Source organism: Cryptomeria japonica, chromosome 4, assembly GCF_030272615.1.
Source record: "Cryptomeria japonica chromosome 4, Sugi_1.0, whole genome shotgun sequence".
NCBI classification, from domain to species: domain Eukaryota; kingdom Viridiplantae; phylum Streptophyta; class Pinopsida; order Cupressales; family Cupressaceae; genus Cryptomeria; species Cryptomeria japonica.
The window spans coordinates 243,740,827-243,768,125 of NC_081408.1; the positions used below are offsets into that span (position 1 = coordinate 243,740,827).

General features: G+C 37.6%; 1 protein-coding gene across 6 annotated transcripts in view; it reads left to right on the forward strand.

Annotated features, from left to right (window-relative positions):
- The window catches only part of LOC131065519 (alpha-glucan water dikinase, chloroplastic), a 96,234-nt gene that overhangs the window by 47,626 nt on the left and 21,309 nt on the right, over nt 1-27,299 (forward strand). For all 6 annotated transcript variants that reach the window (XM_058000031.2, XM_058000033.2, XM_058000034.2 and 3 more), the window contains exons 14-16: nt 26,145-26,307; nt 26,395-26,484; nt 26,576-26,761. In XM_058000031.2, the coding sequence (XP_057856014.1) occupies nt 26,145-26,307; nt 26,395-26,484; nt 26,576-26,761 (439 nt within the window). The remainder of the gene's footprint in view (nt 1-26,144; nt 26,308-26,394; nt 26,485-26,575; nt 26,762-27,299) is intronic.

A 27,299-nucleotide genomic window follows, 5' to 3' on the forward strand; every position in this document is an offset into this window, starting at 1 on the left:
GTTCCAACTGAAAAACGTGGCATTCCAATCTCCAAATCGTGACATTCAAAAACGGCTCGTGGAGGAAAAAACGCAGTCAAAGATCAATGAAATGGCAACCAAAAAAGCTGCAACTTGTTTCCAAAAGCATAAAATCCGCCTTGAATAAAAAACGCCTCCTCATCCCATGGATTCCTCCACCAAAATCAGTTAGAAATTGTGGCAAAATCAAACTCTAAGGAGAGGAAAGCAAGTCGGGTTCTTGGTAGGAAGCAACAAGTTTAGAATGCCTTGCAAAGACATGTAATCGGGTTTTAGAAACTCTTTTACAAGTTTTAATTTGTTTCACTTTTCATTTCTTAGGCAAATCGGGTTTGTCAGAGAAAAGAACATGTCAAAATAACTTGTAAGAGGGAAATAAAAATCCCCTTTACAAGTTTTAATGACTTAACTCAAAAAAGAACTTGTCATAGGGAAATAAAATTCCCTTTACAAGTGACTAGAAAAACAATAAAACATGTAATAGGGAAATAAAATCCCTATTACATCTAAAAACTAGCTTTAAAACTTGTAATAAAGAAATAAAATCCCTATTACATGTTAAAATCACTTAAGTAGGAACTTCTAAAAGGAATTACAAGTTCTTTTTAACTTATAATTTTAAATTAACTTGTAATATGTCCAAAAAGTTCCTACAATGACTTAAAAGACATAAAGCAACAAGGGGGAAATAAAAAGTAAGTTACAAGTTTAAAAATTAAATAAAGTGCACTTGTTATTGACTTAAAATTTCCCTACAACACTTAAAACAAGAGAAGAATAAAACTTGCAATCCAAGGAAAATTTCCCACCTGCAGTCAGGAAGGAAAAACCCGAAATTGAAGGAAAAACATAGCAAACGAACTCAAAATGCGATGAAATTTGAAACGTGGATCGAGGATGGACTGAGGAGGCAAAATTTTACCTCGGGAAGCGTTCCTTAGAGTAAAATTTTCATTTTTAAACAAATTTTTACAGTCTCTAATTGTGCAAACAGCTCTTCTTGCACATAATGAGAGAGATATTTGGTATGTGGATAGTGGCTGCTCCAGGCACATGACTGAAGATGAGAGTAAGTTCCTAACTCTCAAGAAATCTAGTGGTGGTAATGTTAGATTTGGTGGAAACTCATCTACTAGAGTTGCTGGTAAAAGGTACACTCATGTTGAGTGATGGTAAGACTAAAGTTGAGAATGTATTGTTTGTTGAAGGCTTGAAACATTATCTACTCAGTGTCAGTTAGTTGTGTGATCAAGGTCATAGTTTAACTTTTAGTTTTGACTGCTGTAAAATTAGTAAAGATGGTACTCATATTGCTGAAGCAACTAGGGTAGCGAATAACTTGTATATTCTTGATGATGCTAAAAGTGAAACTTGTTGCCTGAGTGTACTTGAAGAATCTTGGTTGTGGCACATGAGACTTGGTCATATAAACTTTGACAACCTTGTTTAGATCAGCAAGAAGGAAGTAGTGAGAGACTTGCCAAAACTCACTAAACCATCTGACACTGTGTGTAAAGATTGTCAATTGGGCAAACAAACTCGTAGGAGTTTTAAAGTAAAAGTGTACTCAAGCACAATGCCTCTAGAGCTGGTTAATACTGATTTGTGCAGACCAACAAGAATTGCAAGCATGCAAGGTGAGAGATACTTTATGTTATTAATTGATGACTACTCACGTATGACTTGGGTGGCCTTTTTGAAGGAAAATCAGAAGCCTTGGAGAAGTTCAAATCTTTCAAAGTTTTGGTTGAAAATGAGAAGGGATTGAAAATCAAATGCCTACAATCAGACAATGGAGGTGAGTTTACCTCTAATGAGTTCGTGAGTTTTTGTGAGAAGTATGGCATTAAGAGACAATTTTCAGCTGCTAGGACACCTCAACAAAATGGGGTGGTTGAGAGAAAAAACAAATCAGTTCAGGAGATGGCTGGAAGCATGATGAATGAATCTAAGGTAAGTGACTGTTTTTGAAAAGAAGCTATTTATACAGCTGTTTATATTCATAACAAAAGTTTGGTAAGGGCAAAGCATGACAAGTCATCATATGAATTATGGAATGGTAGGGCAGCAACTGTTAAGTATTTTAAAATCTTTGGCAACCCTTGTTTTATTAAAAGAGATGAGGATAGTTTAGGCAAATTTGATCCTATAGAGCAGATGAGGGTATTTTCTAGGATATTCATCAAAAAGTAAAGCATATAAATGTTTTAATAAGAGATTGCATAAGATAGTTGAAAGCACTAATGTGAAAATTCAGGACATTGTTAATTCTTCTAAGAGATTGCAAAGTTGTGATGATAGCTTGCAGGGTGATGAAGCTGAAAATGTTGGCCAGCCAATTCTTACCAATCCATATGTTGGGACAGCAAGCAACATTACTGGAAATACTTCTAATAACAATCAAAATGAAGGTGCTGATATACATTTTCAGGATGGAACAATAGAAATTCAGTCTAGTACAGGAGATGCATCAGCTGGTCCGACAACTTCACATGACAGAAATACAACTACAATCATAACTTCTCTCAAGTTCACATCAAGATTTGTTGAGAACAATCATCCTATTAATCAAATTATGCAAAAGGATAGACCTAGAGCATCAAGAAGAAAAGTAAATTACTATGAGGATGAGGATGTTTCATTGCTATCCATGATTGAACCAAAGACTTTTGAAGAGGCAGCAGAAGATAAATCTTGGATTTCAACTATGAAAGAAGAGTTAAATCAAATCAATAAGAGTGAGACGTGGGAACTTGCCCCAAGGCCTAAGGACAAGAACGTGATTGGCACAAGGTGGGTCTTTAGGAACAAATTGAATGAGGATGGCCAAGTGGTGAGAAATAAGGCAAGGTTGGTATGTAAGGGTTATGCTCAGGTTGAAGGTATAGATTTCAATGAAACCTTTGCACCAGTGGCTAGATTAGAGGCTATTAGAATGTTCTTAGCTTTTGCCTTTTTTAAAGGTTTTAAAGTTTTTCAAATGGATGTTAAATCTGCCTTTTTGAATGCTGATTTAAATGAAGAAGTTTATGTAGAACTGCCTGATGGTTTTATTTTTTAAGAGAATCATGATTATGTATGCAAGTTGAAAAAGACACTTTATGGCCTCAAACAAGCACCTCGTGCTTGGTATGACAGATTGAATAGTTATTTGCTTCAACAGGGATTCAAAAGAGTCATTGCGGACAACAACCTGTATATCAAAGAGGAAGGTGAACATATGCTGATTGTGGTTGTATATGTTGATGATTTAATATTTGGAACTGATTGTGTGCAGATGTGTGAAGTTTTTGCTAATAATATGAAGGAGTTTGAAATGTCAATGTTGGGAGAGATGTCATTCTTCCTTGGGCTGCAAATTCATCAATCAAAGGAAGGTATCTTTATTTCTCAGACTGAATATATAAGAGAAATGTTGAAGAAATTCAAAATGGAAGATTGTACTCCTGTTAGCACTTCTATGGTGACTGGTTGTAAACTCAGTAAGGATGATGAATCCTCAGATGCTAACCAAACTCTTTACAGGTCTATGATTGGTAGTTTGTTGTATGTTACAACTATTAGACCTGATATTATGCAGGCTGTAGGATATGTTGCAAGATTTCAGGCTGCCCCTAAAGAAACACATGTTCATGCAGTCAAAAGAATTTTTAAATACCTCAAAGGTACAATGTAGTATGGCCTTTGGTATTGTTGATGTGTGTTTTAGGCACATAACATTACAAAATAAATTACCAAGATAATTTACCCTCTCTTGAACAAAATCACTCAGATGCTAAGAATGGGATTAACTAAAATGATTCCAAGGTTTCTACATGTCAGGTCTTGACGAGTGGGTAACTCAATGGTCAATGTGAATTGTTGTGTTCATTTGGGGACTTACGCAAATGTTTGGATTATCATGAATGATGCGGAATAGGTGTGCTGACAACTTAAGATTTATCAATATGGCTCTGGATTTACTTCTAACTAAAAAATGGACAAAAGGAATAGGGTTCAGGAAATCTATTCTAAGCCTAGGAGTGTAGGAAATGATGAATGGATTTAATGGAATCAAACCAGGCAAGGTCTCACAATCAGGTATTGACACAAGCTTAGTGCAATCGTCTAAGGTATACTTAAAGATTTTTAGGCTATCACCATCAAACGTTGACACCATACAAGTTGATGCTTGTCAAGGGACGAGTAATAGTTGAAGTTAAGCTTACTTAAAATTCTAGTTGACCACACAAGGCGCACTTACCAACGACAAGAGGCTAGTGGTATGGATTAAGGATTCCATACAAATGAATTCAACAAATCTTCCACTCAATCTAACATACATGAAAATAAATTCTAATCTAAAATCTAATCTAACTTGGAGGAATTGAGAACCATGAATGCAAATACAACGACCGAGATTGATCTAAGATCAACGACCAAGATCATGCCAACAAAACCCTAGAATTGCCCTAATTAGGGTTACATAAAAAATGGTGCCACCAACATATGGCCTAATGAAAAGATACCTAGTCATCATATAGGGAATCTTCTAGGTCATCATATAGGGAATCTTCTAGAAGATTCCTCCCTGCATCTCTCTCTCTCTCCTAGCATACTCCAAGAATCTAGCCAATACTGAATCTAACTCTTCCATGGAAATGCTAGGCAAGGTATCCTGTTGTAAATCAATCACGTTCAGTGAATCCGAGCAAGCATTCAAAGTGTTCTCCCATTCTGGCATGAGCTTTTGCGAACTATGAACATGAATCAACAAAGAGACCGAGTCATCTATCTGACTCTTCTTCAAAGAGTCCAACTGACAAAAATACATGAATTTCATCTTGTCTCTTAATTCGGCTAAGTGTAAACCACTAGCATCACTAACATCAACGCCCAATAATTCCTCAATCGAGGCAAGGATTTTCATCTGAATGTCTTGAATTAATCCTTCCATCTCCATACAACTCGACTGGGCATTCTCATAAGTTGATTTCTTCATGGCTAGTGAACAATACCAGCCATGGAAATCATATCTGTCTCCACTATGCACAATGTGCTCGCTGACCAAGGTGGAATTAGGAATCTTCTTCAAAGCCTGGAGGCGTAGAATAGTCTTGTCTTGGATAGGCCGGAATTCTTCCCAAACTCCCTCCAAATACTGGATTTTGAATACGAGCCCTGTTGTCCTATCATATGCATGGACAAACTGAGTAAGGAAATCATCCGCCTGCTTTCTTGTGCTCTCAATCCACTTTTCCACCTCTGAGAGTGTACCTCTCGCTGCCTCACAGTGTGAATGCATTCCATGGTCAATTGCAATAGGGGAAATAAGGGTGGGATTTCCACGCCTTGTCCCTGCAATATACTCTCTGAGTCTAATATTCTCTTCTCTGTACCTTTCTTACTCCGCAACCTCTCTGCCTAACCTTGTATCGATTGCCTGAAGGTTTTCACCAATCTCCTGGAATTCCTGCTTTCTGGATGTACGACCAAGGGCAACTGAAGTGATCTGGAAATCCATAGGGGTAGCCATGTCCTCTATCACGCCTGCAATAGGAACAACAATCTGCGCAATCTGCATTCCTGTCTCATCTCTAGCTATATGCGACAAAATCTTTGCTCTCTTGGGCTCCTTCTCCTTAGCACTCTTAGCTAGGTAGTCATCAATGTCGTCAATAGGCTGTACCTCTATCATTTGTTTACTTTTCTCCATACTTCTCATCAGCCATTCAGGAATAGCGGCCATCTCCATACCATCATCGAGACATATTTCTCGATCAAGTCCTCTCAATGCCGAGATAACATCATCATTATCATCAAGACTATTCTTGGTCCAATCATATACCTCATTTCCCAAACTAACTTCCAAAAGGACAGTAGGGGATTCCGGCTGATCATTATTATCGTTTGGAGGTGCCGATGTTGCTGTGGCATGAAACTCCTGGATATTCTCTGGTAGTATTACTGTGTTGGAACACTGCTGAGCCTCCTTGTTCTGTTCTGTTACTTCAATCACTTCGATTGATGAGACACTGGGAGGGGGTGAAGGAATGATAAGTGGAGGAATGATAGTCTTCTGTTTCTTCTTCACCTCCTCAATCTTCTTCCCTCTAGTCTTGACTTCTCCTGGCGTGTTCTTCCTTCTCTTGGGAGCTTGACTCTCTTCATCTGCATGGATCCTGACATCACTGATAGTCCTTTGATCATCCTCGGAAGTAGACTCTTCTGGCTTCATCCTTTCATAAGTGAAGGGAACACCCATTTCAACTAATTTGTTCATCTGTATATCCACCCATGCATGGGAGAAATTCAAGACCTCTCTCATCAATATATTCAGGTCGACCTCTTTTGACTCTGACCAATTTGGCAATAGGATTGCCTTCTTCATTTCATTCTCATACTGTGGATGTGTATGATCTCTATCATCTAATACCTGATCAAGAATGAGGAAAAGTCTACACTTCCTCATAAAATCCACTGGCATTCTGGACCACATTCTTCTCTTCACTGCTTGCTCGTTCGTCGGGTTAGCCCAATAATCTTCTATGTCAACTTTGTGAATGAACTTTTCTCCCCTGATCCTTCCAACCTTCTTGTCTGAATCGAATCTTTCTCTTTTCTTATATGTAGCAAATCGATAGAATGCAAGCTCCTCACTCGCAGTGCTAGCGGCTATGGCGGACTAGCAAACCTCTGATGTCTTCCCAACTGAAATAGGGAATGTCGTGCCTGTCCTGTGCTTCTCTCTCTGAATAACATCGAACTCTAGAAGCTGCCTCACCACTTCCAACAATATCATTCTGTCGGTTGGATACCTAGGAAGTCTGTAGGGTTCATATTGAAACCCATGAATCTCGAGGTATGTGAAAGTGGGAAACTGTGTATACCACGATCCATATTTGTCTATTAACTCTGTTGCCTCCTTGGACAATCTTTTGTGGATTCCGCCTTGCAACATCCGTGTGATGTACATAGTGAATGCATCATTCACTCTTTTATAGTCTTCAATTCTATACATGCTTAGTTGGGGGTAGCATTCATGACTCCTGAATTGTCCTTGCCCATTCCCAATTTCACCTTTGCATATTAATCCTCTGTATGAAACAAATCGTGCATGCAGGTACACCAGGTAGGAAGTCATGGCGAATGACTTGGACTGCTCTACATTCCTCAGCTGAAAATCCAGGTTCTCACTTATAATCTTCGACCAATTTACTAGTGCTCCTTTAAGACAATCCTGGATGAAGTAGAACATCCATCCATCGAATATTGCTCCCTACGGCATTCCCATCACATTGTTGAGTAGGAATATCAAATCACTATACTCCTCCTTGAAATCTATGCACATGAGTGTCTTGGTAGCCTTGGAATGATGAGACCTAGGCTCAATCATCCACTCTTTGTTAATTAAATTCTTGCATACACCCATCTTCTTCATGTATCTATCTGCATATTCATCCTTGGTCACATCCTTCATGTCTGTTCTGCGTGGAATTCCGAACACCTCTGCAATAGCATTCTCAGCAAGGTAGGCGATGACAACGCCCTTAGGAGTCTTGATCATTCTTGTGAGCGGATCATAACATTGTGCACACTCTAGGATCAACTCACTGCACTGTATGGACTGTGGAAATCCAGCGGCATGGAAAATGCCACTCTTCATAATATTCACATATGTTGGGGAAGGAACTTGATCTCCGACTCCGAACATCCGATGCTGCATGTGGTCGAAGTCTAAGAAATGCATGTTTGTATCAATGATCTCCTTCCATCTCGATGAAATCTTGAGCTCTGGATAAAATCCAGTCTCTAGCATCTTGAATAGTTCTTTCCTTTCCTTATATCCAGACTTTGACATCGCACCTGTACGAAGCTCGAAGTTAGACTTAGGAAAATAAATAATGCTCTTAATAAAATTTCTGAGTTTCTAAAGATTTAGCTAATTTAGAGCACGGAGTCAGGAAAATAATCCATACACTTGGTAAATTTTGACAATTAGATTCAAAGTGTGACAACACTAGGGCATGGAAACCTTTCATAAAATTCATGGATACCTCCTTATGCTTAGAAAATATATAAGCTGAAATGCAAAGGAGTATACCGGATTAATGATGACTAAGGAAAGGTGTGAAAGGTTGTGTTTTCACACAATGAATGTTGAAGACACCTTCCGTAGTCAACAATGGAGGTCAACAATTCTGAAGACAACCTGAAAATCAGACTTTTAAAACATGTTGTAATCTTCAAAATGTGCATAAACTCGATAAAAATCAGTTTTAATGATGAAAACAATTATATTCAGGAATGTAAGTGTGGCTGGTAAAAATGTAATTTTTGAGGACAAGTCTGAAAATTGATTACTTCGGACTTACCAGCACCTTGCAAAGTAGTTAAAAATCCCTGAAAATGATGGAAAATGGCTATAAGGAATCAGTTCCAAGCAAAATCGCCAAAATGGTTAGGTGGCTGGAAATGAAAATTTCTGAAGACAACAGCCTAACAATGGAGTTTTCAGACTTGCAACAGCGATAAAATGGTTCTGAAAATGCACAAAAAACTTCACAAAATACCTCCAAATGCAAATCGCCTAAGTTGGAATTGGCTGGGCAATAAAAACTTAAGTCTGAAAATTAATGGCAGCCATTAATGGAGGTCAAATCTGAAGCAAACCTTAGATCTTAAGCGAATCAGCAGGCTGGAAATGATGGCAGCCACCAAGCATGAATAAAAATCCACCAAAATGTGGCACAAAACACCTCTCCAAGCAAAATCAAAATTTTCCCAACTATGGCGCCATACTAAAATTCTGAAAATGTCATCAATGGCAGCCCGGATTTGCAACAACGGAGGTCTGGAACAACAAGCAAAAAATGGAAGAAAATATCGCCCAAGTCTCCAAACACAAAATCGCCAAATTTGGAAAAATCGCCAAACTTAGCAAAAATCAAAAATCTGGAATTGGTCTTTAATGGCAGCAAAGGGGAATAGATCAGCAAGCTGGAAAAAATAGAGGAGGAAAGAATCCTCAATCGAACACTTCACTTCAATCACTTGCTAAAATTCGCCCAACTTGGAGAAAAATCGTCTTTCATGGAGACACCTGATAGATTTAATAATAAAATAATGCTAAGGCTCCTCTCTTATACTTGCCTTCACCTCTCATTTTCACCACACAAGCAATGTGGGATAAAACACTTGCTTAAATACTTGCTTGGTGAAAACCTAACTTGCTTCTAGAAGGTTAAAATATTAAATGTTTATTGCAAGTTATTTAATTTTGCTTTTAAAATTTTAAATAATCGTTAATCATTATCTAAAAGCAATTAAAATGGGGCTTATCTATTAAAATATTGCCATTTAAGTCCAAATTAAGCCTCCAAGGGAAAATTGACTTGGGTTGGGATTGAAAAATCCCTTTAAAAATCATTAAAGTGTCAAAAATTGCCCCATAAGGGAAAATTGACCTTAGCTTGGATAAAAATCCATGCATAACTTCATAAAAAATGCACACCAAACTCCCCAGGGGAAAATCGATGCAGTTTAGATTGAAAAATCCACACTCCAAACTCACTTACTTGCAAAAAATACTCCCTGGTGGAAAATCGACCTTTGTCTGGATGAAAATCCGGACTCAAAACTTTTCAAAATTCTCTCAGTGGAAAATTGATCTCTGTCTGGATAAAAATCCGGATAAAAATCCTCACTTAGTTGTCACAAAACATCCTGGTGGAAAATCGACCCAGGCATGGAATCATCCTCAACGTTGTCTGCATTATAGTCCGCACTCCAGTCCGCACTCCTGGTGGAAAATCGATGGCAGTTTGGATAAATCTTGACACTTAGCCAAATTTTAGCACTTCCAGGAGAAAATCGACCCTGGTATGGATAAACAGTGGGGGAAAATAGTAGCCAGTATGGATTTCAGGGGAAACCCATGTGTAGTGTGGATTTTGAGTGGGGGAATGGGTTGGGTAGTTTAGAATGTGAGGGGAAAAGCACCTCTAGCATGGAATTTGACCCTCTAACCCTTGGAATATGGATTTCCCTTAGGATTTTATCATTTTAACCACTCAAAATCGCTTCGAAACATTAAATTAAATTGGACTTAGGCAAATTTTCCAAAAATATGAGCAAAATGCTAGGAAAATATTGGAATAAAGTGCGAAATCAATTTAAATAATACCTTAGGAGCGAGAAAACAACTCCAAAAGGTCTGTGAATACCTTGGCACTTTTAAATCACTGATGCGTGTGTTTAAATACACGTTAACACTCAAATGGTCAACACTCGGACAAAACTTGGGATCATTAAAATATCAACGTTTGCAACTTGATCTTATAACTTTCAAAAAACCCTAGACGACACTAGGCATGATCAAAACTCCGAGACTCTGGCACGGGAAACGCAAAATTGCCCACTAAGCAGCCAAAACCCTAACCTAACAACGCAGAAATCCGGAAATGAGGGGGTCCCCGTTAGCAACGGGGCGATGTGTGAAAAGGTCACAACAGGTATCCAAGTGGAAATGATTTGTTACGTACAACATACATAGAGGCAGATTGGGGTGGCTCTGTTGATGATAGGAAGAGCATAAGTGGAGGTGCCTTCTTCCTTGGAAAGTGTTTGGTTTCATGGCATAGTAAAAAGCAAGCTTCAATTTCACTTTCAACTGCTGAAGCAGAATATATAGCAGCAGTGTCCTGCTGCACATAGGTTCTTTGGATGAAGCAAATTCTGAAAGACTTCAAGGTAGATTTTAGTCATCCTATTTCTGCTATTAATATATCTAAAAATCCTGTCTTGCACTCTAGAACTAAGCACATTCCGATCAAGTATCATTTCTTGCGTGAACAAGTCGGTGATCAACAGGTAAAGATTGAATATATTTCTACTAAGGATCAGTTTGTAGATGTTTTTACCAAGCCCTTGCCCAGAGAATCGTTTGAAAGGTTAAGACAACAACTAGGAGTGATTTCACTCCATCATTGAAGGATTGTATTACTTAGGGGGAGTATTCATTGTCTTATTTTATGCCCCTGTTTAGTGTTTGCAGATTTGTTGTGAATTTGTATCAAGTTTTGGTTGGTGATAGTTTTGATCAGTCATTGATGTCAAAGGGGGACTGGGACTTCAGGGGGAGATATGGAGAAGTCTTATTCCTTTGGTTCCAAATGAAGATGGTGTTGCCATCAATGATAAAGAGGGAGAGATTGTTGGACATTTTTTTGTCATTGATGTCTTTGTAGGAGTTTGACCAACTTGAGGTGCCTGGGTGTCAACTTAAGCTACTTGAGGTGGTTCCTTGCCTGGGTGAGCTAGTTGTCTGCTAGCTTGACTTGCTTGTGTGTTTGTTTGAGTAGGGTGTGTGCTTGCTTGCCCTTTTTGTCAGTAGCTGAATCAAAAAATCTCATGCCGAGTCAGCAAACTTGCCACATCTGCCTTGACTTGTCAAAAGGAATCTTTTAATCACAACGCATATCCTAAGTGTATGATATCGAACTTATGTTGGGTATTTCGATTTTCTTTTGGATGGCATCTGTTTATTTTGAATTCTCTTCAATATCGTGGTTGATATTTGTAGTTGATCTTTATGAGATGCCGTAGTGGGAACACGATCTGAAATTTGTGTGTATGGTCAGCTCACTCATTACTACAATATTTCCCTTGAAACTTTATCGCTGTCTGAAGAATCGTTTTTAATTTTGGACGATTTATATTTGCTTATATGTTTCTATGGAGAGGTTGAATTTTTTTTTGTAACGACTGAGAATGGAGAGGTGGACAATGATCATTTTAAAGTCCAATAAATTTCTTCTAGTAGGTCGACGACTAAATGGTTGAATGGTGTTGGAAGCTTTTATGTTTTTTTTTTCAAATTCTAACTGGAACCTTTTGGCAATGTGATGTGTTTTTTTTTGAGCACGTCTTATCCTACGTTTTGGAGATTGTGGCGATGGTGGAATTTATTTCCACGTCAGTTTTTTTTTTGGTTGCCGGTTAATGGAGAAGCCGTATTTGCTTGTGAGTGTAGTTCAATTCATTCTGGGCGTAAAAAATCCTTCTGAGCTGAGCAGGTATACCTGAGTTTTAGTGGCTCTATTTTGCGGCAATTATATACCTGATAAAATTTTTCGAACTGTAGACAATGGAAGAAATGTGTGGAGTTTATGATATATTTTTTAATAGATGTATGTCGAGCCGTATTCATAAAATGGGAGATAAGTCTTCAGATGTGGGATATGCCATGCATGATACAAGTTGTAAAGTGTAGCTGCCATTAATGTTTAAAAAAAATAAAATTCTCTTTTGGTATTGCTGCCGATTTAAAAGACGGGAGTTTTCTTGGACCTATGACTTTGCTGGGAATAATAGGTTTTGAATTTCTGGAAACATGTTCTGAAATTTTTATGGTTAGCACGGTTTGGTGAATGGAGATAATTTGCGTTTCTTCTCTTGTTTTGGTGTAAGAGCTTCTCAAGAGACTGTGCACATAAGGGTGGTGATTGGGTCTAAATATTTGTGGTGGCTATTGTGAAATCTGTGAAGCATATTCGGAAAAGAAGGGAGCTATTGTGCTTGACTATGCTTTTTTTTTGAAGTCTATGATTATAGTGTTCATGCTGAAATGTTGTGATAAAGCTCTGTGCAATAGTAACAAGTTTGTGAAGCTGATGATCTCCATATCTTAATTCTTTGCAGCATTTTGGAGGAGTTTGAGAGTTTTGGTTTTGTATTTTTGAATTCCCTTTTGTGTTTAGAAGGGAGTTGTGTTGAAATGTGGCGACTGATCAGCAAAGTACTGTACACTCAGCATGTATCCTCGCTGAGGTCGGGTAGGGGTTCGGGGGCGGCAGCCCCCGAGAAAAGTGGGGGTTCGGGGGTGGCAGCCCCCGAGAAATTTTTTTTTTTGCCGTTTTTCGTTGATGAAAACCGACATTGTAATAAAACCCTAAAAAGGTCGACTTTGTTTGTTGCCCTAAAAACGCATGTTATAAGCGGCTGGGATGCTTAAGGCATTGTAAGGTTGATGTACTGTTTTTGCTGGATAATAAGAAAGATTGGACGGTTGTGTATGGTGGACGTAACCCATTCTGGGTGAACCACGTTAAATCTCTGTGTTATCTGTGTCCTGTTTTATTTCTTTATCTTTTGTATTTAAATCTGCATATAATTGTTAGTTCATATTTGCTTCAGATTTGCTTGAAACCCTAACAATTGGTATCAGAGTGAGGTTTTTTGTAAATTGGCAGGACTTTCATATTTGAGTGGGAGCAATGGAGGATTCCAAATTCAAGGTCGAAAAGTTTAACGGCCAGAATTATCAGTTATGGAAAATGCAGATGGAGGATTACTTGTATCAAAAGGATTTGTGGCGGCCATTGGAAGGAAAGGCAAAGAAACTAACCACAATATCAGATGAAGAGTGGGACATTTTAGATAGAAAGGCACTGGGATCCATTTGATTGTGCCTTGCGTCGTCTGTAGCATTCAATATAACAGAAGCAAAAACGACTGTAGATTTGATGGCAACATTGGCTAAGTTGTATGAGAAACCCTCGGCTTCGAATAAGGTATTTCTTATGAAGCGTTTGTTTAATTTGAAAATGAGTGAGGGAGGATCTGTAGCGGAGCACTTAAATAAATTTAATACCATTACCAGTCAATTGTCTTCGGTAAAAATTACCTTTGCAGAAGAGGTTAGGGCTCTCTTGATTTTATGTTCTTTGCCAGAAAGATGGAATAGCTTGGTTATGGCTGTAAGTAACTCTGTCTCTGGTAAAAATACTTTGGTATTTGATGATATTGTTGGTGTTATCCTAAGCGAGGAAATGCGAAGGAAAAGCACAGGTGAGACTTCAACATCATCGGGTAGTGTTTTGAATGTGGAGAATAGAGGAAGATCAAAGGAAAGAGGAAAAGGCCCTGGGAATGAGAAGTCACGAGGGAAGTCAAAGAAAGGACGCTCTCAATCTAGAGGAAAGAAAGATTGCTGGTACTGCGGAAAGCCTGGTCATCTAAAGAAAGACTGTTGGTCTCGGAAAAACAAAGAAGGAGACAAAAATGAAAATGATAGTAAGGAAGCTAATATTGCAAGTAATACTTTACAAGATGCTTTAATCTTATGTTTGGATAATGTTAATGATTCTTGGGTAATAGATTCAGAGGCTTCATTTCATGCTACACCCCATAGAAAATATTTTCTAGATTATGTTCAAGGTGATTTTGGACAGGTATATTTGGGTGATGATGAGCCCTGTCAAATTGTTGGAAAAGGAAAGATAAAGATCAAGTTGCAGAATGGTAATGACTGGTTTCTGCAGGAGGTAAGACATGTTCTTAATTTAAGAAAAAATTTAATTTTTGCAGGGCAACTAGGTAGTGAAGGTTGGATAGTTACCTTCTCAGACAGTATGTGGAAGGTCACTAAAGGATCATTAGTAGTAGCTAAAGGTGCGAAGGTAGGCACATTATATTTGTGTACTGGTAACACTTACTCTACCTTAGCTGCTACAGATAAAGTTACTGCAGGGACAACAACAATAAATGTTGTAAGAACAGATTCAATAATGTGGCACCATAGGCTTGGGCACATGAGTGAGAAAGGGATGAAAATCCTTCACTCCAAAAATCTATTGCCAGGACTAAAGAAGATTGATTTAGAGTTCTGTGAAAACTGTGTTTATGGTAAACAGAAAAGAGTCAGATTTCTCAAGGTTGGGAAAGAGAAGAAGAGTGAGAAGTTAGAGCTTGTACATTCAGATGTATGGGGACCGGCTCAGGTATCATCTCTTGGTGGCTCTTGTTATTATGTTATTTTTATTGATGACTCAACCATAAAAACATGGGTATATTTCCTAAAACAAAAATCAGATGTTTTTGAAACTTTTAAGAAATGGAAAGCTTTGGTTGAGAATGAGACAGGAAAAAAGTTGAAGTGTCTCAGATCGGATAATGGAGGTGGGTATTGCAGCAAAACATTTGAAGATTACTGTTTTTTAAATGGGATTTGAAAGCAGAAGACAGTTCTAGGAACTCCACAGGAAAATGGTGTGTTAGAGAGAATGAATAGGACTATCATGGAACGTGCGAGGAGCATGAGATTGCATGCTGGATTGCCCTTACATTTTTGGGCAGATGCTGTACATACTGCTGTCTATTTGATAAATAGAGGACTTTCAACCCCTTTGGATGGTGGTATTCCAGAGGAGGCATGGACTGGTAAAAAGGTAAATTATTCTTTTCTAAAAACTTTTGGTTGCGAAGCTTTTGTCCATGTTGATAAAGAAAATAGAACCAAGCTTGATGCTAAATCTCAGAAATTTACCTTCATTGGATATGGGATAGATGAATATGGCTATCGGTTATGGGATTTTGAAAATAAGAAAATAATTAGAAGTAGAAATGTTATATTCAATGAGAAGGTTATGTATAAAGAACAGATGCAGGAAAAGAAGCATGAATAGGACAAACAAGAATATGTGGTGTTGGATGAGATTCCTGAAAATGAAATGCCACAGGTACCTGATGCTCAGCAACAACAGATTGTCCCACAAACTCCTGCAAGTGTTAGACGTTCTACGAGGACAAGTAGACCCCCTGAAAGATTTTCTCCTTCTTTGTATTCTATTTTATTAACGGATTCTGGTGAACCAGAAGAATATGAAGAAGCAATGCAGGTAGATGCCAAACAACAGTGGGAGCTAGGCATGAAAGAGGAGATGGACTCCTTGATGAAAAATAAGACTTGGGACTTAGTCCCTTTACCTACAGAAAAAAGAGCCTTGCCTGACAAATGGGTTTATCGGCTGAAGGAGGAGGAAGGAGATCAGAAAAGATATAAGGCCAGACTTGTGGTAAAAGGTTTTGCACAGAAAAAGGGTATAGATTATGATGAAATATTTTCTCCAGTTGTAAAAATGACTTCAATTAGAACTGTACTTAGTCTTGTAGCTGCAGATGATTTACATCTTGAACAATTAGATGTCAAAACAACTTTTCTCCATGGAGATTTGGAGGAGGAAATTTACATGTTGCAACCACAGGGATATGAGGTCAAAGGTAAGGAGAACTTGGTGTGTAGGTTGAAGAAAAGTCTGTATGGCCTAAAGCAAACACCCCGACAATGGTATTTAAAATTTGATAGTTTCATGGCTGAACACGGTTATCATAGATGTCATTCTGATCATTGTGTATATTTTAAGAGATTTGATAATGGCAGTTATATTATCCTGTTGCTTTATGTTGATGACATGCTTGTTGCTGGGTCTAACATGCAACATATAAATGATCTTAAACAGAAATTAGCTACGTCATTTGCTATGAAGGATTTGGGTGTAGCTAAGCAAATTCTCGGTATGAAGATTACACGGGACAGGAAAAATAGAACCTTGAATTTGTCCCAAAGTGAGTATATAAAGAAGGTGTTGAAAAGATTTAACATGCAGGATGCAAAAGCAGTTAGTACACCTTTGGCTAGTCATTTCAAATTGACTAAGGAGATGTGCCCAAAGGCACAGGAAGAGGTTAATAAAATGTCTAACATCCCGTATTCATCAGCTGTTGGCAGTCTGATGTATGCAATGGTATGCACAAGGCCAGATATTGCACATGCAGTGGGAGTTGTGAGCAGGTTTATGAGTAATCTGGGTATGGAACATTGGAATGCTGTGAAATAGATTCTTCGGTATTTGAAAGGAACTACTACGAAGACATTATGTTTCAAAGGATCTAATGCTGCTCTGAGTGGATTTGTTGACTCTGATCTGGCGGGTGATATTGATTCACGGAGGAGTACTACAGGGTATGTTTTTACTATAGGGGGAACTGCAGTCAGTTGGATTTCTAGGCTGCAAAAGGTTGTTGCACTTTCAACCACTGAAGCTGAGTATGTTGCTGCTACAGAAGCCAGCAAGGAGATGATTTGGTTGCAATGTTTTCTGAAGGAATTGGGTCAGACACAAGAGGATAGCCCATTGTATACTGATAGCCAGAGTGCCATTCATCTTGCAAAGAACTTTGCTTTTCATTCAAGGACAAAGCACATTCAGCTCAGGTACCACTTCATCCGGACTGTTTTGGAGGAGGGTCAGTTACGGCTTGAGAAGATTCACACAAGTGAGAATCCTGCCGATATGTTCACAAAGGCAGTTCCATAGGAGAAGCTGATTTCTTCATCAGTTTCCGTTGGTCTTCTTGATTGATAATTGTGGAATTTATACCAGTCAAGTCCTAGTGTTTTATCCAGTGGTGTCGTGTAGTATCAGTTTCCAAGTGGGAGATTGTTGAAATGTGGCGACTGATCAGCAAAGTACTGTACACTCAGCATGTATCCTCGCTGGGGTCGGGCAGGGGTTCGGGGGCGGTAGCCCCTGAGAAACTTTTTTTTTTGCCGTTTTTCGTTGATGAAAACCGACATTGTAATAAAACCCTAAAAAGGCCGACTTTGTTTGTTGCCCTAAAAACGCATGTTATAAGTGGCTGGGATGCTTAAGGCATTGTAAGGTTGATGTACTGTTTTTGTTGGATAATAAGAAAGATTGGACGGCTGTGTATGGTGGACGTAACCCATCCTGGGTAAATCACGTTAAATCTCTGTGTTATCTGTGTCCTGTTTTATTTCTTTATCTTTTGTATTTAAATCTGCATATAATTGTTAGTTCATATTTGCTTCAGATCTGCTTGAAACCCTAACAAGTTGGTGATGTTTATCTAGGGGTTGGAGCCTTTACTGATCTTCGTTGGTGCTGAGTGGAGAGTTGGTGCTCTCTTGGTAGCTGTGTTCGTTGTAATCTGGGTTGGTGGCCATTCTTAGATATTGAAGAAATTTTTTGCCGTGGTTTTTAACCCGAAAGGGTTTTCCACGAGAAAAATCTGAGTTCTTGTCTTATATTTGTTTGCATTTTCATCACCGTATGTTAATAGGTTTCTTGAGTGTGCTGAAGTTTAGAAAAGTTTAAAACACTGATTCACCCCCCTCTCTTAGTGTTTTCTGTGTGATTCTCATGTAATATAGATGGCATCAAGAATACAAACATTATGTAAAGTAATCATGTAAAGTTTGGCCATATGCAAGAGTGAAAATTTGAGCAATATTTTCTAGTATTCTACCGATAATACACCCTTACAATAATTTTAACTTAAAATTAAATATCTCTGCTCTTATAAACTTTTCACGTAAAAAATAAATGCACCTTAAGACACACTTCTCTAACTTATCATACAACAGTTCCAATCTGGAATAAGTGACGTTATAACTGATATCATCAATTCAACTAATTGTTCTCTACACCATGTTGACTCACTTATCTGTCACATTGTTTAATGCCCAAAACAAAATAAGTAATTAGAATTTTAGTGGATTTTAACATTAATCACTAATCAGATCTTACCATGATTATCTTGTTTCAGAATAAATGCCATAGAGTATAGAGCTTGCACAATATGATAAACTGATCTAAATCACCACAAATGTACCAAACATGCAAGAATTTAAGCGAATGTATAGCACAAATCAGCAACAGCAAGTTGAAGAACAAACACAGCACGTTAAGGTTTTGGACTGTGGACTGCAGTAAAGGAGGATGCAATGCACTCTTCTTCAATGTCTTTGAGATGCTGCACTCACCATTATCTAATTATCATGAAGCAAAAACACAAGGCTTCTCACACTGCGTCAATGTATTGAGATTGTCCTTTATGAACTTTTGTTCACCTAGGTCTTGTTGATGGGTGTTTTGTGACCACACCAACACAGAATAAAGTTTCCAAAGGACACTCTATCCTCTCTTGAGCAAAGACTTGTGTATGCTAAGATTGCGAAAGATCATACAGATGACTCCAAGGTTCCTACTACGAACATGCGACTTTATGTTGGATATGAGCTCGTTTGGCTTGATGTAATATGTTGGTAACACAAAGGGACTACATTCGGATCGTTCTTTCACTTCTCAATGTTGTGGCTGGAACTTCAGTTATTGCAATTTTGTGATGCCTATCTATTTGAACAAACCGGAAATATATTGAAAGTAAAAAGGGGAAAGGGTTAGAGAATCTATTCTACTCCTAAGGACAATGATATAACGAATTCCACCTTAACTAAGTTCTGCTTCGCCAAGATCAACTACAACTCCACAAGAACTGGTGCAATCTTCCAAGGATGTTGAAGGATTTTCACATCGAGAAAGTGCATTTGAATACCCAAAATGACGCAATCCACAATTGAAATTAGCACAAATTTAGTGGCTCAAGCTAACTTTAGACTACAACTTATAATCAACAAGATGCAAAAAGTATGAACCATGTAAATTCATCAAACACCATTACATTCTCCATTGAAATCAAAGCACTTTATCTAACAATTGAGAAATTGGAAGAACACCATGTAACGAGTTGAAATAAACATGAATCCACAATATCTTCAATGAAATCAAATTTTATTTCTCCAAGTCTTACAACAATGTCTTCTCCTTCTCCTACTCTATTTCTACTCTAAGGAGCAAGAGCTCTCTACTTGAACTTATGAGTTAACTATCTAATGAATTACAAATGAGAAGGCAGGGCCTTTTATAGATATCCTCCCACAAATGAACGACCAAGATTGATTTGAAATCAAGGGCCAAGATTACACAATGCAAAACCCTAATTAGAGTTTAGCCCAAAATATCCTAGGTGGCGCCAAGTAGTGGGCATGGTAATTAGGCATCATACCCACTTTGTATTAAATAGCCCATCATCCAAGTAAGGCATCCATCATGCATTAAATGAGCCATCACTCCATCAAGCATTTAATAGATTTTAGCCCAAAATAGGACGACCATTATCCCTATCTTTGGCGGCAAATACAATGAATCGGGTCATGACGGTTTGGAGACATTTGATTAGCCGGAGAAGGTGACGGGGCGCCACCTCAACATGCTGGGCGCCATGTGGACGCCGTGACTCATCACGAGGAATATTCCATTTTGACTAATTGTGATGGATTATATTCCCAAATTGCATCATCTGGACCAAGGTTCTAACTTTGATCAATTCTTCTGAAATTATCCTTCTTTGATCATTTTCTCCTTTCCACGTACTTGGGTTTGGGAATTCACCTTCATGGAATATCTTTCCTTGTCGACGATTGTCATTCCTTGAGTCTTTTCCTTCTGACTTTTGATTTTGGATTTTCGGAGGAAATCCTTCCTTCTACATTTGCAGTTGAACTTTGATCTTTGAAGCCTTGAACCTTGAATGCCTGAATTGGATGTTGGGAGTTTGAATGCCCTCCTCGACTTTTGGAACTGGAATTCTTTCTCCTTGTTCTTTCTTGATTGGGATCCTGGATTTCCGAAGGAAATTCGAGATAGTTGTAAATTCTCCTCATTTGTACTTGCTTGAATCTTGAGGTCTTTGAACTGGCATTCTTTGGAATTGGAATTCCTTTATGCTTTTTGAACTTCCTTGGAATGATGCCTTAGAACTAGAGAGATGAATCTTTGATGTGCCCTTTTTGTCCTTTGACTTGCCAAATGCCATATCAAAGACATTACCTTAAGTATTAAATTCCATGCCTCATGTCATTTCTCCACCTTGGGCGCATATGAGACAGGTGGAAGGAATTTTCAAGCCTTAGCCAATTTTCCATGTCTTGAGTACTTGAGTGCATCCTAGAAGGATAGGAGGAAATTTTTCATACTCAGCCAAATTTCGTTGATTCCATGACTGCATGAAGCTAGGCGCACTTGAAGCTTGGAGAAGGAATTTCTCCAACACTTAGCCACATTTCTGAGTTTCCATGCTTTGAGAATGCTTGGGTGCATATGAGATATCCTGAAGGATTTTCTTGCTTTAGTAAAATTTTTGAGTTTCCATTTTTGAGAAATCCTTGAGCACATATCAATCCTGGAGGAGGATTTTGCCAACATTTAGCAAAATTTTATCACTTCTTTCCTTCCTGGAGATGGGCACATTTGGAGCGTAGGAAAGGAATTTTCCTAACTTAGTGAAATTTCATCTATTTTTACCATCATGATGCTGGGTGCATATTGGAGATGGAGGAATTCTTCAAACACTTAACCAATTTTATCATTTCCTCCCTTTATAGATTGAGTGCATTCCAGAGGTGAAGGAGGAATTTCTTCCATACTTAGCCATTTTCAAAGTTTCCAAGTCCATATGCATGCATGGGCACATTTTGGGCTTGGAGGAGGAATTCCTCACACAAGGAATAATCCTCCTTGCCTTGGGATTTGCGCCCAAGGAGGGAGTCTGGGTGCATTTGACTGGGAGAGAAGAACTTTTGGAATTTTGGAAATTTCCTCCACTTCATGAGATTAGTGCTCAAGGAGGCTGTCTGGGTGCATTTGGAGCCTGGAGAAGGAATTTTGGAATGGAGGATAATTCCTCCTCTTCTTGGGAATAGAATAGATATCTTCATGTTCAATCCTTTCAAGGAGGATCTCCAGACTTAGTTAGAATTTGATCACCTACCTGCTCTTCTACATTTCTGGATTTAGAACTGGATGCTCAGGGTCTTTCTGTAGTCAGTGCTTTGCTTGTTGCCAAGGATAGACCTTCCAAAAATAGACTTACTAAAAATAGTAAGTTCTTCCAAACACAAAATCAAGGCAAATCAAGACACAGTGAAACTTACAAAAAATAGTAAGTTTGTTCAAACTCAGTTAGGCCAATCGGGGCCACAATGAAACTTACTAAAAATAGTAAGTTCTCAGAAAAAACCCAAATTTCACTTGTAGGTCCTTTGAAGGTTTCTCTTTTCAACACTTAGCCAAAATTTCACTATGCTCAAGGTTACTGACTTCTTTTCTAAGTCTGCAGGATAGAAACCTTAAAAATAGACAATGCTTGCTTCCAGACTTGGCATAAATCATCTTCATTCATCCAAACACTGAATTCCTTGATCTGGAGCGCATTTTCACCCCTAGGGAGGAATGTTTTCAGACTTAGCCAAATTTTGGCTTTTTGTCTTAAATTTCTACATCAAATTTTGGCTGTTTGTCTTTCATTTCTACATCAAATTTTGGCTGTTTCTCTTTCATTTCTACATATTAGTTCTCAGGGTTATCTTGACACTTAGCCAAATATCCATCATTCCATTCCTCTACGTGAATTTTTTGTTCTATCACTGCAATCTCTTCCTTGGATGATGATATTATCCACTCAACGATGTCCTCTTCTCAGCATCCAAAGTCTTGTTCCCTGCAATGTACCTGAAAACGACAAGGAAATGTTGTGAAGTACAAGTATCAATCAAGTTCACAGTTAGCAAAATGCAAAGTTCGAAGGGCAAAGCAATAAGCACAATCATTTCTCAATACATCAAAACTGTAATTCTCGACTTGATGACAATATTAAGACTGTATCTAGTCTAGGCTGTATATTCCTTAAGAATCCATTCCCTACTTAGTCATTTCATTACTTTCAGAGATCAAAATCCAGACCAACAAGACCTTACAACTCATTCCTTAGGGTCGGGAGACGACACAGACTGCAAAAGACTTGGTTTATTTAGCGAAAAGAGGGGGTCCCCATTTGCAATGGGGCGATGTGTGAAAATGTCACAACAGGTCTCTCAACAAAAACTGTAAATAAGTGTAAAAAGCTCCCTTCCAGGCTCTATCTTCTACAACAGCAAATCACCAATGGAGTTGTGTTGAGTGGCGTTCGAATATTTCCATGGCTTGTGTACAATCTCCTCCGCAATGTTCAAATTCAAACCTTTGTCTGCCAGCATTCTGGAATATTGATATATCTTTTGTATGTTGGCACTACTTATAATTTCTGTCAAGAAATAATGTTTCCTTTTCTGACTGCCGCCTCTTCTTACAGGTTTGCGTTGTAGCCTGCACCTTGCTTCAGACGTGACTTCAAAGTTTGGCATTCATTATTACCAAAGTCACATTTCCTCACCACAGGAATAAAATCTCATTTATTACTTTGATACCATGTTGAAATTTGCAGTGATAAATTGTGTAAAAACTAAACCATATTGCTAACACCAAAATAGATATTATATTGATGTTCGTTTGGAGATCTTACAATGTTTTGTGCAAATGTTTATAAAGCATTGTATTCCTGTACAGCTTTGCCTAAACTATCTTATGAGAAACAAACTCCCAACAACTAACATAAAACTAACTAAACATTTCAACACTAACATTCAGTCACTATGTTGACTTTATTACAAAATGTAAACCTTATCTTCCAACATATGAGGTGTTCCAAGGATGGCATGGTTCATTGTATTTATGAAACACTGGTCTCTGGATTTTAACATAGTAAGTGCCCACTTCCGCCCCTGTATTTATTAGATTGCGATTATTCCCAGTAAAAAGTAGTGGTAGTCCTCTTTCAAAGACTAGAGGTACTATTAGAGAGTACATTATGGCTTCTAAATTCAAGAAATCCTAGTGTCCCATACCATATGAGGATCTGTGTCAATCTGAACTTATATAGGCCCTTATCAGAAACTAGAAAGACTAATTCTAGAAATGGGAGTAATAGAGTGAGTTCCACCCTTGGATTATGAAATATTCCAGTTTGGTATTGAATCTGCTATGAGCATGGCCACATGTCCAGGATCTGTTTGTCACAAGAGAGTTGCAAACAATGAATCCAAAAGTAGGTTCAGTATCATGAAGGGGACAGCAAGTACTCTCAACCTTATCATCAGAAACATCACAACGTACCCCTAAGCTGTAGCAACAAGATAGCAAGAGCTGTGAAGACGACAGATATAATAAACCCTATGAAGGGGAAGCAAAGGTAAAAAAAGCAATGACAAATTGAATGGTGCCGATAAATCCCTTTGCAGCACTTATAGAAGAGACTGACAAGATGGAGGGCATACAAGCAATTCTGGATTCAACTTTTTGGTCATTAAAGAAACCAAAGGAAACTGCAAAATGGGAGAAGCAACATACATAAAAGTCCGTATAAGTAATAACTGTGAACTTATGAATTTGAAATATGGTATTATAAAGCATGATGAAATTATGAATGAGAAATAATCCACTTCATGCATTTTATTCTTAAATTAATTTTTATTTAATTATAAAAACTTCATATTAATTTTGTATTTTTTAATTAGATTATTTTGTACACTACTCTTTAATTTTATATTTATAAATTAAACTATTTCAATAGGTTTGATTGAGAGGATGTGGACTGCAAATTTTCGGGATTGCGAACCTGTGTAAGGCTTTTGCAGAAGTGAAATGATAAATGGTGTAATTGTGTATTGAACCTTTTTTTGATCTACAAAATTATGAATAAATGTAAAGCTACTTAGCAAGTTAGTACTTATCAGCTATCTTATGAGTTCTGTACAATCAGTTTTATGATTTATTATGCATGTTTTTTAAGATTATGTTGCAAATATATGTGTTTTTCTTATTTTCAGAAAATTTGCCAAGTTGCTGAGTAGGAGTCAAATTTGGCTCTGCCAAGTTTTGCCAAGTCATTGACTTTTAAACTATGATCAGAAGTATAGATGGATTGTAAATTACCTTTTAGGTTCTATCATATGTAGCTCACTCATAGTAATTTCTCCATCAGGGTAGTCCAATGTTGTCTGAAACCCCAAATATCATAGAATATGCCATGTATGAATTTGCAGAAAAACTTGAACTCTTAAAACTTGAAATGAAGGAATGGAACATAAAGTAGTCCAAAGCAAAAACAAGTTTAGTTCAACTTCAAAAACAAGTCAGAGAACAAGAGTTTATTTATATAACAGTTGATGAAGAGAAACAGTTAACTAATGAACTGACAGTAATGCAATAAAGAGTTGCATTATTCGTGATAAGAGGTCCAGAGAGGCATGGATGTTGTAGGAGATGCCAACACTGCCTTATTTCATTAATAGATCCTTATTAGGAAACATATAAGATCTCTGTAATACATTTAGGTTGGAAATGTATACTTGTAACCAAAACTTTTGAAATTACTAATCATGACATGGAATGTTAAAGTTATCTTCGGAGTGAGGAGAAGCCTCTAATAGGAACAGTTTGATCTCAACAACTACTTTTAAAAGATCTCTGTAAGACTGTTACGAATATGGATAAAGAAAAGTTCATGGGGAAAATTGAGGACGAAGAATTAAAAGAAATAGTCTTCTCCTTAACAAAGATAAATTTCTTGGACCAGATGTATTTTCTGCATTATTTATAAGAAATTCTGGAATATTTATAAAATCTGTTTCTTTGGAGGCTGTGGAAGAATCAAGAGGACTGAAAGGATGTTAACCCCAAATGCATGCCTTAGACTCATCAAATTCCCTTTTAGAAGTTGAGTGGTCTCTTGATAGGTCTTTTGCACTTTTGCTGTAGTGGTTGTGGGTAATTCTAAATATAGGGCAGCAGACCATGAGAGTGGAACTAGCTAAAGGAGGTGCTGAAATTCACTCCTGTTGAGGGATAGTGGAGCTACTAGGAATGAAATTGGGGATGCGAGTGTTTTTAATTTCCTTAATGAAAACCACTGTTTACTGGTTGATCCACAAGCTTCTTCCTTTAATGTTTGGAACCTTTGGCTGCGTTTCTCCTTATAAAAGTACCAATTTTTATGTGATGGGTATAAAGTGTATGGTGTGATATGTCATAGATACATTAGACTGACCTTTGATGAAAAGTCATTTAGTTTATGGTTATATTATAGTCCCCCTTTCTACTTTACTTTCAATATACTTGAGTAGGAAACACTGCCATCAAGAGTCATATCATTTTCTAGTATGTTACACGAGGAATTTTCAATAAATGAAGATCCAAAAACAAAGATCTTATTTGTATGCCTAGAATTCAAAAGAAGGTGACTAATGCCAAGAGTATGTTCCACTCGAAAGGGCAAAGGTTTGAAAAACAAACAAAAAAAATTGAATACCTACCTCAAAAGCACATGTTTGCATTCCCATCTACAAAATTATTGTCTCTTTCTTACAATATGCTTCTGGATTTAGTTGTAAGTGGTATGTTCTAGGAAAGTTGGGTATTTTATAGTTTAATAAAAAACATCTGACCTCATCTGGATAATCAGCAGTAAGGAGGTTGTGGGAGATAACCGGTTTGTTTTTTGAATGCTATCAATAAACTTATCCATTCAATTACATTTAGGATAACTCTTTATACTTTTTGTTGCAGTGAAATTAGTAGTGCTCAAGACCGTCTGACAGATTTACTGGAACAAGTTTTTGAAGATCAGCCTCACAATCGGGAAATTGTGCGCCTTATTATGTCAACTGTTGGTCGTGGGGGTCAAGGTGATGTTGGACAACGTATCCGAGATGAAATCTTGGTGATACAGGTAAGTTTGCTCTTTGAAGGTACATATGTAGAAATATGTCACCTACAAATCAAAATTTACTGAGTCTAGTTTTTCTGGACTTTGCAGCGAAACAATGACTGCAAGGGGGGAATGATGGAAGAGTGGCACCAGAAGTTACACAATAACACAAGTCCAGATGATGTAGTCATCTGCCAGGTGGGTTGGCATAAGGAAACTTATGTTTTGGACTTATACATTTGCAAGGAGGGGATTGTGTTGAGATAACTTGGATGCTGGCCATTTGCAGGCCCTTCTCGATTATATCAAGAATGACTTTGATATTAAATTTTATTGGAATACATTGAACTCTAATGGTGTGACAAAGGAGCGCCTTGCAAGTTATGATCGCCAGATTTGTTCAGAGCCACATTTCAGGAGAGATCAGAAGGAAGGTCTTATTCGTGATTTAACGGCATACATGAGAACATTGAAGGTTTGACAGAAGTTTTTAAATATATTATCTATTTGAAAGATGACCTGTTTTGTGGTCAGCCTCTGTCATAGTATCAAATAGGCTACCGCTTCTATGTTTTCTCAACATGGTCTACTACTATGTGTTTACAGCGTCTGATCAAATTTTTGATTTCCAGAAGTTTATTAATGACATTAAAAGATCTTATGCTTTGGGTTTTATCATTTTAATATCAATGTCATACACTTAAATGTGTTAGATTCTATTGGGAAGGTTGAATGATTTTTGAACATTTCTCATTTGTGAGCTGATTTTTCTTATCATAATGCTTTTGAAGTTGCCTTCTCAGGTTTCACCTTGTATATTTCAGTTTGGTCAATAGACGAGAGTCTTTTGTTATTTATTCACTCTCCAGCTCAATTTGAAATCTTCAACTGTAAATTGAGATAGTTTATGATGCTTAATCTATATAAGTTTTTGAAGAAAAATATAGTGTTGAATGGCAGAAGCACTGTTTATTTCTTTTGTGAGGTCAATTCTACGAGCCTTGGTCCAAAAT